This window comes from Carassius carassius, chromosome 45 (genome assembly GCF_963082965.1).
Source record: "Carassius carassius chromosome 45, fCarCar2.1, whole genome shotgun sequence".
NCBI classification, from domain to species: domain Eukaryota; kingdom Metazoa; phylum Chordata; class Actinopteri; order Cypriniformes; family Cyprinidae; genus Carassius; species Carassius carassius.
Genome location: NC_081799.1, coordinates 11,826,218 through 11,840,068, shown reverse-complemented (window position 1 = coordinate 11,840,068; position 13,851 = coordinate 11,826,218). Strand labels below are relative to the sequence as shown.

At 38.0% G+C, this 13,851-nt stretch overlaps 3 protein-coding genes across 4 annotated transcripts; all 3 read left to right on the top strand.

Moving 5' to 3' along the window:
• Positions 1 to 725: 725 nt before the first annotated feature.
• zgc:172339 (uncharacterized protein LOC564384 homolog) lies at positions 726 to 2,339 on the top strand. The gene is made up of 2 exons (XM_059539268.1): positions 726 to 1,152; positions 1,698 to 2,339. The coding sequence occupies exons 1-2, from the start codon at positions 862 to 864 to the stop codon at positions 2,295 to 2,297; spliced, it is 891 nt and encodes a 296-aa protein (XP_059395251.1). The 5' UTR covers positions 726 to 861; the 3' UTR covers positions 2,298 to 2,339.
• Positions 2,340 to 4,452: 2,113 nt separating this feature from the next.
• LOC132127419 (endonuclease domain-containing 1 protein) lies at positions 4,453 to 5,960 on the top strand. The gene is made up of 2 exons (XM_059539271.1): positions 4,453 to 4,759; positions 4,969 to 5,960. The coding sequence occupies exons 1-2, from the start codon at positions 4,454 to 4,456 to the stop codon at positions 5,575 to 5,577; spliced, it is 915 nt and encodes a 304-aa protein (XP_059395254.1). The 5' UTR covers position 4,453; the 3' UTR covers positions 5,578 to 5,960.
• Positions 5,961 to 7,708: 1,748 nt separating this feature from the next.
• epob (erythropoietin b) lies at positions 7,709 to 12,505 on the top strand. Of its 2 annotated transcripts, none has more exons than XM_059538800.1 (5): positions 7,709 to 7,897; positions 9,616 to 9,743; positions 9,822 to 9,908; positions 10,248 to 10,412; positions 11,142 to 12,505. In XM_059538800.1, exons 1-5 carry the CDS (start codon positions 7,882 to 7,884, stop codon positions 11,301 to 11,303), a joined length of 558 nt encoding a protein of 185 aa, XP_059394783.1. In that variant the 5' UTR covers positions 7,709 to 7,881; the 3' UTR covers positions 11,304 to 12,505. The 2 variants fall into 2 exon arrangements, with proteins under 2 accessions (XP_059394783.1, XP_059394782.1); XM_059538799.1 differs by having other exon boundaries at positions 7,710 to 7,897; positions 11,139 to 12,505.
• The last annotated feature ends 1,346 nt before the right edge of the window (positions 12,506 to 13,851 follow it).

Genomic DNA, 13,851 nt, shown 5'->3' with positions numbered 1-13,851 from the left:
CAGTATTATGTTTCCCTATACTGTATAGCCTATTGTTTGGTTAAGATTTGAATGTCCTGTTTGTATATGTGTTAAAATGACTTGTTCCCTTCTACTTATGAATGATTTTTCTTCTCTTTATACTCCTTTGTACTTTGTGATAATGCCTTCCTGTTTGACATGAATCCCAGTATATCTGCCATACAATATTTCATGCATTTAATATTAACTGTTTCCCTTCTGTTCTGCTGAGTGCGATATTTTCACTGCATTTCGAACAACATAATCAAACTCGAACGATATTCATTGTTTTTGCTGTTAATAATAGGCTAATAATAATAATAATAATAATAATAATAATAATAATAAATATGATAAATAAATAATAATGATATTATTATTATTTTAGCTATTGTATTGTTTATTATTAAAAGCCTACTGTTATGTATTTACTGTACTATCACACACACACACACACACACACACACACACACACACACACACAAATATATATATATATATATATATATATATATATATATATATAAAACTGTCTGAAGATTAAATTCTATATTTTATATATTTTTATTAAATTATTAAATTCTATGCAGTATAAGTTTTTTTATTAAAGAGGAGCAAGTGAAAGAAGAATAAGTAGTTTATATATTGAAGAAAAGTCTTTTGTTGGGTTTAAATTGAAAGTATCTTGATTTTTTTTAATGTCTTTTTATATCCACTCAGTTGCAGGACCTTCAGGTGTGTTGGGTGAGAGGTGAGCAGTTATTTGACTATCACTGCAGTATGGAAAATGAGCACCCCGGTACACTTTCTTAGGAGTTATTCAAAGGAGATTTTGAAGGAGAGCTGTTTAATTTCAGTCTAATGGATCACCGGACTGTTTTGCTGGCGTTTCTCTGCTTTCTGCTCGTCACTGTGCGCTCAGAAGTGCAGAATGATTTCTCACCTGAGTGCCGTGAGTTTATGTATATGGGCACTCCTCCTCGGGGTCTGGAGAACCGCTCACTTAAAAAGATCTGTCAGCGTTATAACGGCAAGCCCCGGTATGTCTCTCTGTATGATGTGGTGGACCACATCCCGGTGTATTCTGCGTACACTTTCAAACGCTCCGACGGCTTCAAGAAGGTTGACGTTCCTTGGATGTTCGAGCCTCAGGTAACCAACTGTCGAGTTCTCATTGTTCGCTCATAATGAGTAAAACTGCAAGTATCCATAACATTTGTAGATTTGATGCATTAAAACAAGGCACAGGTTAGATTTATAGCAATTATTTTCAACTCAACCTGCTGATTTTTTTATTTTTATTATTATTTTTTTTTATAAGGCTTAATTTGACTTATCTGGTCTTGCAGCTTGGTTGGTTAGCTGGTTTTAAACCATAAAATGCTTTGGTCAGGCTGAAAAACCAGCTGCCAAATACTAAACCAGATAAACACCATCTGAGATACCAGTTTAAACCATATAAAACCAGCAAACCCTCTTAGGCTGGTTTAAGCTGTTTGTACCAGCAGGGTAAGCTGATTTGCTGTTCTTATGGCCAGTCTAAGAGCATGAAAACACCTAACCCTAACACCTTTACAATGAAAAACATCAAAATATCTAATTGTATATATTTTCTATATGGTGCATATTTTATTGGAAATAGACTACCTTAAAATCTTGCTGTTTTTTTTTTACATAAATATTCTGTAATTGTTCAGCTCTCCACGGCATCAGACTCTGGTGAGATGCAGCCATTTCCTCCCGATGATGTCCACGACAGTTTTTCAGACGCCCAGGCCGTCTTGGAAGACTACTCAAACATGGTTGATTTCGAACGAGGCCATTTGAACCCCGACGAGCACCAGGCTAACCCCGATGACAAGGCAGCCACGTACACCCTCACCAATGTGGTCCCACAGGTCCGCGAGTTCAACGTGGGCCACTGGAAACAACATGAGCACATCATCCGCCGTCGACTCAACAACTACTGCCGCGGTACGGCCTACATAGTCACGGGGGTCACCACATCTGGCAGGATGATCCGTAGATACAACATCAATCGAGTGGCCGTTCCCACCTACCTGTGGTCGGCCTACTGCTGCATCGATTACGATCACAATGCCCCATTTGATGAGCGATCCAAATTCCCGGCCTTTGCAGCCTATGGGCTCAACGAGAAAGAAGGAGCGGAGGTCATAGAGATGTCTGTGCAGCAACTAGAAGAGTTTTTGAAGAAGAACACCTTTGTGGACAAGAGGTTTCAGATTTTCTTTGGGAACTGTGAGCCTAATGATGCCATAATGAAAGTCCAGACTTAGGTGTCTTCGTCTTGCTTCTCTTAACCTAAATTCATAAACACATTTTCAAACATTACAGAGGCTGCATTTATTTGATGAAAGATACAGTAAAATTCTGAAATATGAAAAATTCTTATAAAAGTTTTTTTGTCCATTTTTCCTGAGGGCAAATCTGAATGTTTATCAGCTGTCTGAAGTGTCACAGAATCCTTTAAAAACAATACGTTTTTTTTTTAAACCATTATCCATTTTTTAGGATTCAAAAGAAAAATATTATGGAAATCTTTTCTTTTGTAACATTATAAATGAATTTTCTGTCACATTTGATCGTTTTAATGCACCCTTGCTGAATAATTTTTTTAAAATTATAAACACACATAAAGCACACCTTTTATTGGAAGTGTATGTGATTTAAAGAACCTGTAGTTTGAAGAACTACAAAGAACCACTGCATAACATTTCAATTTTAAGGGTCTACTGAATACGATTTTGAGCATTAGACCCTGAAGAATATTGCATTTTACTTAATTGTGTATGATTGCGGGCAAAACCTAAAATAACTGGATATAACAATGTTAACTTATTTGGATATAACCCTGTTATCTCTCTCTCATTTTGTTTTTGTTTGTTTGTTTCATTTGAAGGGTGAAAATCTGTATCCATGTCCTTTAGCCTTTACTGGTAGAATGAAGATCCAATTTCAGTTTCAGAAATATTTGATATCTTCTAATTAAGACTATTTGTCCACGAGAGGACTGAAAAGAGTGATGAAATGAGAGAGATTTAATGACTATAATCATCTGGGGCCTTAGGGGTTTTATTAGGTCCATTAACTTCTTTATAAGACTGCAACAGCTAAATCTTTTCTCACTTTGTAAGCATGTTTACTGTAATTTATCTGAATATTGTAAACTCTTCTAAAATAAAAAATTGACCACTTAGTCTTCTCTGTTTGCCTACATTCTGTCAATTAGCAACATAAAAACATGAAGACTCAATAACATAAAAGCTCTAGGCGTTTTGGATATTTTCTAGATTTTCAAAATTATATAATAAATAAAGCTGGTATCAAACTCCTATTGCTTGATCAATTTAATAAGTACACCATCTACTGATTCTTTTCAAAGGAAAAATATGCTTTTGTGTGTGCATGCAAGATTAACAATGGCATGAATATGAGATAGCTCATGTAATATCAGATAACCAAATAAAAGTGGCATAAAGAGGAGGTGAACGAAGCCCCATTCTTTCCTAATCCCTTGTCCACACAGGACACAGACTCCATACAGACAGGCTTATCTCTGTATTCCTTTTTCTTTCATCACCTCTTCACACTCTGTTGAGGACTGTTTGTTCTCTCGCGATGGGGAGTATAGAATAACCTGATTTACATTTTATAAGACTGCCATAAAGATGATTAGCTCTACAGAAAAGAGGACCTGCATATATGGAGAAAGAGAGAGAGAGAATCATTTGTTCTGGGAATATGTGATAAGGTTTCTGCACAGTATTTTCCTGAACCATCATGTCTCTCCCTCCTTTTACTGATTACCTCAGGCTCTTCCAAAGAAAGCTGCTGGTTAAAGGAGATGATAACTATTACGTGTGTGATTTACTCTGGAGTAAATGAGACAACCACATTTACATACACAACTCTTGTTGGAAGTTCCCAGTTGGTACCTCCCAAATTGGTGCATGAAAGGTCATGATGAGGGAGAAGGTGCCCAAACATGATTTCTACAGAGGGGTACCACTAGTGTGCTCTTGCTTCTTACAAAACCAAGACAAGTCAACATGGCCCACCCTCAAGTCTCCGTGACTTCTTGATGTGGCTCTGGCCCTTTGTACGTCTCTGGATAATAAGACAACTCTCCTCAATTATTCATTTCCAGAACACCAATAGTGCAGGACAAGTTACAGATCAAAGCAACGGTCAAACAACAACAATAACGTATTGTTTTCCTTGAGCTAGAAAAAAAGTTAAAATGTTGTAGCCTAGATCCACGTAAAGCCACATTTGTTCAAGTTCACCTGCAGGACGCACTCTTCTCTTTCAGGCAAAGTCTCATCAGTTCTGTTTTGCTTATCTAATCAATGCTATTCAAAATAACTAGCTTCGAATTCCTCTCACTCTCTCATTCTATCAAAGAAGCACTCAAGTGAGATTGTCGACTAAAATGCGTCCCTCGGTCATCCTTCTGGCCCTTGCCATCACAACTTGGCTCTCTGAACACTGGGGAACTGCAACTGTAGTTGAAGACTTCAACCATGTTGAGAGATGCAAGGAATCGCTGTATATGGGCACCCCACCACGAGGCTTCAGAGATAGCAGACTCAAGAAGATCTGCCAGCACTATGCTGACAAACCCAGATACGTGACCCTGTACGACTCCAAAAACCGTATCCCGGTTTACTCTGCATACACCTTCAAGAAAACAGAGGGCGATCGGCGTGTGGACTATCCCTGGATGTATGAACCGCAGGTATGAAATTATTCATTCCCAGAATATAAAAAGTACAAAAACTGTTACTGGGATGCTACCCTTTGGAAAGGTATATGTAAAATGTGGGCACTAATTCAAATCCTCGGAGTAAAAAAAGATACAAAGGTGTACCTTTTGAAACCCCAGTGAAAGCTTTTCTTGAGGACTGGATTTCTTTCTTTGTAATTATGTTTTGACCTTGTTCCTAGCTTGCAGAGCTTGATGGGAATGGGAACATGCTGCCGTTCCCCACCGGATACTTACACATGAAGTTTGAGGACAGCCAGGCGGTTTTGGATGACTACTCTGATGTGGTTCTGTATGAGAGAGGCCATCTGAATCCAGACCAGCACCAGTCAGACCCACAGGACCGAGCAGCCACCTACACGCTTACCAACGTTGTGCCAGAAATTCGTGAGTTTAACATCGGACCATGGCGCGAACACGAAGAGCGCATCCGTGTGCGCCTCAACAACTTCTGCCGGGGTAGAGCCTATGTTGTAACTGGGGTTACCACTACTGGAAACATGATCCGGCGCAACAACCAGGACCGGGTTGGTATCCCTGAAGACGTGTGGTCTGCCTACTGCTGCACCGATTACGACCGGAACGCACCACACAACATACGCATCCGTTTCCCCACACAAGCAGCCCTCGCCAAGAACGCAAAGGAGGGGAACAGAGTCCAAGAGATCACTGTGCAGGAACTGGAGATCTACCTGACTAACAAAATGGCCGTAGACAAGAATTTCCAGCTGTTCTATGATAACTGCAACTCACCTTCACCTCTTCCTCCCTACCTTAATTATGCCAAATGATCTGTCTTACCTCCAGATTATAGCTTTGCTTGTGGTGTAAAATGTTTCTTATTTTCTTCTTTCCTGTAGCTTCTCTGTATATTTCTGTACAATTTTTAGAAAACAAGTTTAAAACTAAGTCCTTTAAGATCTGCAGAATGTTAAATTTAATGTCTTTCAATGTTATGCAATATTGTTTAAATATTTGGGGTTGGTAAGATTTAAAAGAAATTAAAAGTAAATTAAGAGAAAAAGAAATGTTAAATGTTTTTGGTTTCCACCAAAATGTTAAGCAGCACAACTATTTACATCACTGATAATAATAAAAAATAATAAGAATTGTTTCTTAAGCACCAAATCATCATATTAAGAATGACTTCTGAAGGATTCTTTGACCCTGAAATAATGGCTGCTGGAAATTCAGCTTTGCCATCACAGGAGTAAATTACACTTTATAAATAATAAAATAATAATAGACCAATAAAACAGTTCATTTAAAATGTAATAATATTTTACATTATGACTGTTTTACATTATTTTCAGTTAAAAAAAGCAGTTTGCTGAGCATAAGAGATGAAAATCTCATAAGAGATAAAAATCTTACTGGCTTCATTTTTTATAGCCCTATAAAGTAGGACCTAATTGATATTTTGAGGATATTTAAGAAAACAATTGTCATGTTAAAACAGTGATTGTGTAAGTAATTTCTTTCCCTGTCCACCTTATGTCTATAATTATTGTATTGTTTTCACCTTAATAGTCTCAGTTTACACACATGTTTAGTAATTGACTGATACCACATTAATTTTGGGTTGTGAAAACAAAGAAACCAACAAAAGCTGTCATGCTTTTTCAACCTATTTCTATGGAATTTTCATTTTATTGTTTCAATAAACTGATACACATCAACAAAAACCTGAGGACAATTCATCATTACAACCATATATAGTTTGTTTCATGATAATTCAGTCATTAATACCAGGCATCATTTCCATAAAAATTCTGATTCAAGACCTTTGCAGTTTTTGTAAAGATGGGAGGAAAAATAAATGTCATGGAAAAAAAAATGTGAAGAAATGAATATAAAAAAGTGTAAACCTGTGCAGAGAACCTTGAAACCCACAAAAAGGAGGACAATTTGAAACTTACTGGGTTGGTCAAACTATCTATATTTTGCCTTTAAAGCAACATAAGTTCAAAGGAATGTAAAGGTCACACAGGACGAGTTTTCATTGACTGACCAGTGCAAGCTAATACCATGAACAAGATTAGCAAGCTTGTGGGACATTGTTTTCTTTTCTTAAGGGCATAATCTAATCTCAGAGAGACACAAATGAGCAAGGACATGCAAATGCCATAAAGCGAATAAGGCTGTATAATCCTTAAATCTCTCTCTAATTCATAGTCTTCTTCTCCCTTGTATTCCTTTCTATAAATTGTCTTCGGTTGATATCATTACTTTATCATTAATTTTGTGTCTGTAGTGTATAAGAACACAAGGGAATAATAAATATGCTTCTTTCTTGGCTGCTACATTCTGCGCAGGATGGAGGTACTATAGAGGTTTTTTTTTTCTGTTCTGGAAGACCTGATCCCAGATCAGCAAACCACATTGACAAATCAGATGCTTTCTAACGATCACATTGCCCCAAGTCAGGGACTTAATTGATCAAGGGTTCTGAATATATATCATTAAAGACGCTAGGCTATAGCTGTTCAGAAAGGACTATTGCTAAAGAGGACCCCGGGGCTCGGCCTATAAAACATGCTTGAGTAGGGTAACCTACAGTATTTCTACAGATGTGACCAAGAGGTGCGTGGCTGGCTGTAATTTAGTATTTGAACGCTAGATGGTAGTCCTATCAAAAAAACAAAAAAATCTTGAAAATTATTTTAGTTACTAGAAACATTTTTGATTAAATCTTGCATAATAATAGATTTAACTACATACATTAGGGGAAAATTTGATTTGATGATCTTTCAACAAGGCGTATGTTTTAATGTCTTTATTTAGCGTTTTATTAATTTATACAGTCACTAAATGCAAGTGCCTCTAGGAAAGTTTAACAAGTTTGCCCTGAAACGTGAGACCACTGTCGTCACAGGATTTTACACAGAAATGGTGAAAGTATATTGAGCAAGATAGTGAATGCCAAACACAGCTCAGACAGAACAGCGCGCGCTGAAATACTATCAAGGACGCACGAGGAACAGGGTCACGCAGGAGTCATGCGTTGAGCTCAAATCTGCGTAGTCTGCAGGAACACAAAAACATCGCAAATAAGGATTTAAGAACAGTATGCACAGTAAAGATGCACCTTGCGAATGCAAACATTTTCAGGTAAGCCAAGCTTTTTATCAAAGGGGGGAAAAATTAAATGCAGAAAATGTTTGTAATTGTAAAAAAAAATAAAAAATAAAAAAAAATTATTTATTAGAGTTTGTTGTGCATTTTTTTTTCTTCATTTAAAAATAAATAAATAAATAAATAAATGCTCCACCCACGATTCCAATATCACACGTATGCATGTAAATAACACTTTATTCATATTTGTGAACCTGGACCCCAAATCCAGCCATAAGATTTATACATGCACTATACATGACTAAATAAGCTTTCCATTGATGTAAGGTTTGTTAGGATAGGACAATATTTGGCTGAGATACAACTATTTGAAAATCTGGAATCTGAGTGTAAAAAAAACACCTAAATATAGAGAAAATAGCCTTTAGTTTGTAAGTTAGTTAGTAAGTTGCCCAAATGAAGTTCTTAGCAATGCATATTACTAATCAAAAATACATTTTGATATATTTACAATAGGAAATTTATCTTCATGGAACATGATACTTAATGTCCTAATAATTTTTCGCATAAAAGAAAAATCAATATTTTTGACCCATACAGTGCATTTTTGGCTATTGCTACAAATATGCCACATCAATTTAAGATTGGTTTTGTGGTCCAGGGTCACATTTATTGCATGATGTAGTGCTGCTGCTCAGAAGAGTTGCATGACCTATGGCTTCAGTCAACTTACTAGAACTTTCTGTTCTGTCTTTGTGCAGTAGAGGGGCCATACATGATCTTTCTTATTACCTATATTCTTAGGTTATAGAAAGACGCTTATAGGAGCAGTGACTGGTTCCTTTATGAACGCAAATCTTCCCACACATTGATGTAGACATGTGGGGGAGTGGACAAGTCTTAACTTCTATAAAGAATTTCTCTTTGGGTTTGAGACTTTAGTCTTTGCAACTTTAGGAATCGTATCTATTCACGAACAGCTTGTAATACTCCAAAGAGAAAGGAAAACTTGAAATCGCATCATATCACCCCTTTATCATGAAGGAATTTTCTGTAGTAACACTGAATATACTGATTCTGATTCTAAGGAATTGAGTCACTTGGATGAATCAAAATCTGCCGTGGCTTTCCCAAGCTGCTATATTACTAAAAGAGGAGCTGCGTCATACTGTTTAGAGCGGTGACCCCAGTAGGAACAGTGTCAGTGACATACAACGATGAATCAGATGACTTGTAGAAGCTTATCCTTGAGACAAAGAGGCGAAGACGTTTGAAGGCTGTGATCTAAGGTTAATACAAACACCAATGAGCTCCGGGAAATGTAGTATTTGACCTCAGCTATGAAAAAGCATAAAGTGGATTGAGATTTAGCTTAGTTTATCAGTACAAGTGTACAATTCCATACAATGTACAGCTTGTGTACCGTGGGTAGCGTGGCCGAGCGGTCTAAGGCAGTGGATTTAGGCTCCAGCCTCTCTGGAGGCGTGGGTTAGAATTCCACTGCTGCCATCACTTGAAAATTCTGATCCGACACGAAAGCTTCGTTGGTGTTATGCATCTTGCTTGTGTGAATGGAATGAAGGCACAGTGAAAATTACTCAAAAATATAGTGTTGACTTCCCTATTTGCATATAAAAATATTAATGAAAATACTAGTATTACTACTAATTATAATTCCTAATTAATTATTTCCTTCCCACATGCATTTACTTACAGTGAGTATTTGTAATAACAGTGTTTATTTTTCTGTTGAGGGCTGGTGTCAATTTTGACCGTGTTTCTTTGGCTGGGTGGAAACCTGGTCTCACCCCTCCGACCCATCTGTGACCTGAGGGTTCTGGTCCACTTTGTACGAGAAGCTCGAGATTCTGAGGTCATCATGGTGAGGTCTCCATGTGCTTCACACAGAATGTCAGGTTATTTTCAGAAACGGCACTTCATCTGTTCCTTTTCCTCTCAGCGAGGTTGCAGAGGAGGCTGTGGCGTGATGAAATCCTATTTTGTTCCTCTGACTAGTGTTGACTTTGCTGTTTGGGAACATATGGATGTGAGTCATGATGTACTGTGTGTTTAACATAATATGAAAAACATTATGTATATATACACCTAAATACATAAAATACTTAACACCAGTATTATGCAAATCAGTAATACAGCATAATATAACAACATCAATTTCCATCATGCATATGTAATTCATTTATGTTTTATATTTACTAGTAAAGGCTTTGATGTGTTAATTCATCATGCAAATCTATTTTTAATTCATTTCTCATGTCATCTTAATATCAGTGAAACCTGATTTCTAGGACTGGCGTATTTTATTAGACGATTAAAGCCAGTGTATATCATAGAAAGTATTTCTAGTTTAAATCTATGTCTCCAGGTTACTGGACAGGCCATGGAGGTCCAGACTGGTCTGTCTCTGCTGGATCAGGCCCTGAGTAATGCCATGAAAACAGTGAGCAACTCTCCTCTGACTAGTGCGCTGGATAACAACATCAGTAACATCCACAGCCTCGGCCAGATCCTGCACAGTCTTGATTTACAGGTGTAGTGACCACTGATGTGTAGTGACCATGAGGACACGTGTCTGTCACAGCAAGGTCTATTCTGACAGTATTGACTGCTCTGAAATCCACACCCAGTCTCTTTTCTAATTTGGCATTCTAGGAAATTGTGCAAACGTGCAGCGCAGTCGGTTTACCCTTTACTTCCCCCCTCTTTCTTTTTTGGCTGCAGTGAAAGTGGCGGCATGATTCTGGGAAATGTGTTTTGTTTCTCCAAAGCTTCGGTTCATGCTGTACTGTGGAGCTGCATATATATATATATATATATATATATACATACAAAAATAGATACCTAAATACAGCTTGTGTATATATACTCCATACTATACTGCAATGAAAATGAGTAAATAATGGATTTTTCCAACTATAGTAAACCAAAATTCCAATGTATGAATCATTACTTTCTGTAACTGTGGGAATTAATTGAAGGCTGCTTCAATAAATTTCAATCATCAGTGAACCATTCCCACTGTGCTAAAATATGAATCATGCTTAAAATATAGGGTACTATACACAATACACTTGAAATGGGAGGGGAAACTAGTTTAGTAACCAAAGTAGTTTAGCAGTAGAAAATAGTCTTGGTTTGTTATGTGTGTTGTGATTATTTCATGAGGCGATCTAATCAGATCGGAGAGCTGCAATCTATTCAATTCTAGTTTTTGGGATGATACATTTTCCCTAATGAGTCCATTCTGTTTCCACAGCAGGCCAGGTCTACAGTTCTTCCAGATGATTCAGCTCCTGCCAGCACACAGACGCAGGAGGTCTCCTCTCTCCCAGAACTTCTGCAGGTGCAGAGCAGTTTCCTGCGAGGGAAAGTCAGACTCCTGCTTTCAGCTGCACCAGCATGCCAACGGCAAAACAGCTGAAGTGAGCGCAGAGGAGCTCGGGAAATGTTTACAGCAGTCACACATATACAACAAACCCGGACAAGAACACTTATTTGTGACAAGTTACCCAGTCTAAAATGTTTAAAGAGCTTATGCGTTCCAGGTGTCGCTCTTCAAATCGTCCTCTGCATTCGAAAGCCTGCAGTCATGTTTCTAGAGTATGCATCATGCAGAGAGAGAAGCAAAACAGCAGTGATTCCTTCAACAAGGTGAACATGGCAGAAGATCCTGCAGAGGAACATTTCAGAGCTCACAAGTGGACTCAGGCTTCTGGAATACAGTACATCGGAGACACGTTTATTTAATTATATTTGTATGTTCAGTTTCCTACAAATCCATGAATTGTGCTGCTATTTTATTGTTCTTTTTTAGTAGGCAGTGTATGCACTCTACAGAACACGTCCTTTTCTGAGTTGTGTACATTTAACAGAAGGACCAAAGGTCTTTTTTTGAAGGTTCAGTAGGGTTTGCCAAGTGGACACAATGCTATGTGGCTGCATGCTTCCATCTAGAGGACAAAACACGGTTTAAATGAAAATGTAAGTATACATCAAATTAGTGAATAAAATTTTTTTTTAGTAGAAAGTAGACAGTTTAGCACAACAACGTGCAAATAATGAGAATGTCAGTAAGTTTAATAACCTTTTTTTAATATTGTCCAGTTCAGATACACAACATACAGTGTGTAGTAACCTGTATAGGAAATAGAAATATGAATTCCATTCTTTAGACCCGTTGCGGTCATACAGTCCTCCCCTCATCTCAAGCCTTTTTTACGTTGCTGAAATTCAACAAAATGAAACTCAACAGGTGCAAGTCTTTTTTTGGCGACCAAGCATTAATAATCAACAGTTGTGTTTCTCAGTATTTTTTTCTTCATATTTTTTTTTCTTTAAATCCTCTATAATACATACCCAGACAAAAAGTATCACCATGTATGTCTGGTGAGAGTGTGCTTTATATGTCTGTCAGTTGCCGGTAGAATCATCTCTCTCCCTTTATTTTGTAGAAAAATATGAACTGTTTAAATTCTCTACTTTGAAATATATGCAGCTCAAATTCACAACAAAGAGATAAGCCAGAACGCTGTGGAATCCCACCTTCACTCCCAACAAATCTCCAATGGTTTGGGTAACATTAAATTTCTAAGAACTTACAACCAGGTAAGAGAAAACAAACACCCCACAGTGTCATTTAGTCCACTGAAGCGTAATGAAGAACACCCAGGAGAATGACTCAAACAGCAGGCCTCTCAGAAAAAAAAAAAAAAAAAAAAACTGGGCTGACTCAAGCGATTTACATCCTATGGCCTCGTACGAGGAAATAAAACGAGCTTCTCCACAGAAACTTTCTCATTTAACGCTCTCCAACAAAATATTCTGATTAGGCCCTGATCGGTTCCACCCTCCATTTATCAAACGAAACAGAAGCCAGTGACTCTATTGTCCACCACATTGTCGGGTCTTGCAGCAAATTTGAATTCCAAATGCAATTACTCTCATCAAGTTCACTCATTCTTGACTCAATATATTCTCTAATGTGGAATTCGCTTCGTTTCCGCTTCTCTCAACATTCATTACGATTTAATGTCTTTTGTCGAAAAAGAAGCTTTAGTATCTGTAAACCTTCAAATGAAAATCTAATAAGGGTCTTCAGAACCGTGGATGGAGGAATGTGATTGGCTGAATGAGCTTGCACCTGTTTTTACAGTGGGTACGATTGGCCATGAACCCAACAATAAACAAAATATTTACAAAGACTCTCATCTCTTACACTTATAAAAAATTTACAGTTTGCATCTTGGGTTTTTTGTCATGGCATGACAGAAGTTGGTCTTGTGTGTTTTCCATCCACCCAAGAAACTCCAAAAACAAGACGACGAGAGAACAAAAAATGGATGGAGATGAAAGCGGTATGCACAGTTGCTTGCATTATGGATCGTAAATGTATATTTAAGTGGCATGATGGGTGACGCCTCGTCCACTGTAGGGCAATACGGCTCTTCAGGCTGCGTTTAGTTTCTGACTGCCACCGCAGCCCAAACCTGATGCACAAAGCTTCCAGAGTCAGTATCCAGAGCTCATTTAGGGCCACATCTGTCCTGCTCCTCATACACTCACACTTACATGAGCACACATGAGCGCAAACCACCCTGTCTCCCGCCTCCTCTCGGCCAGATAATTCTTGGAACCCTGAAAGAGAGATTTCAGAAAAAAACACGTTCAGAGGTGAGAGGCTGAATCAGAAGGTCTTACGGGACTTGTGACAGGGCATATAACAAGATGTCCGCCTGATGACAAGAGAGCTCAAACTGAGATAATCACTCAAAGGTCAGTGTCAGTGAGGGGGAAGAATGTTCTGGACACGTCATGAGTTCTCTTGGGCTCTGGATAAAAGAGAGAGACGGAGAGACTCCAGCTGTGCGGGAATGGGCGCAGGTGTTGATCCCATTGCTCTGGACGTCCAACTCAGCAGAGTCCGAGTCTTTATGGAGAGAGAGTGACACAGTGAACGTTCCTTAACTCAA

What these genes read in the sequence shown, in the direction of transcription:
- epob (XM_059538799.1), top strand. An exon ending in GAGATTCTGAGGTCATCATG is followed by an intron (nt 9,744 to 9,821) that starts GTGAGGTCTCCA and finishes TTTTCCTCTCAG; the next exon opens with CGAGGTTGCAGAGGAGGCTG. An exon ending in CTGTTTGGGAACATATGGAT is followed by an intron (nt 9,909 to 10,247) that starts GTGAGTCATGAT and finishes CTATGTCTCCAG; the next exon opens with GTTACTGGACAGGCCATGGA.
- zgc:172339 (XM_059539268.1), top strand. Translation starts at nt 862, where the DNA reads ATGGATCACCGGACTGTTTTGCTGGCGTTTCTCTGCTTTCTGCTCGTC. An exon ending in CTTGGATGTTCGAGCCTCAG is followed by an intron (nt 1,153 to 1,697) that starts GTAACCAACTGT and finishes GTAATTGTTCAG; the next exon opens with CTCTCCACGGCATCAGACTC.
- LOC132127419 (XM_059539271.1), top strand. Translation starts at nt 4,454, where the DNA reads ATGCGTCCCTCGGTCATCCTTCTGGCCCTTGCCATCACAACTTGGCTC. An exon ending in CCTGGATGTATGAACCGCAG is followed by an intron (nt 4,760 to 4,968) that starts GTATGAAATTAT and finishes CCTTGTTCCTAG; the next exon opens with CTTGCAGAGCTTGATGGGAA.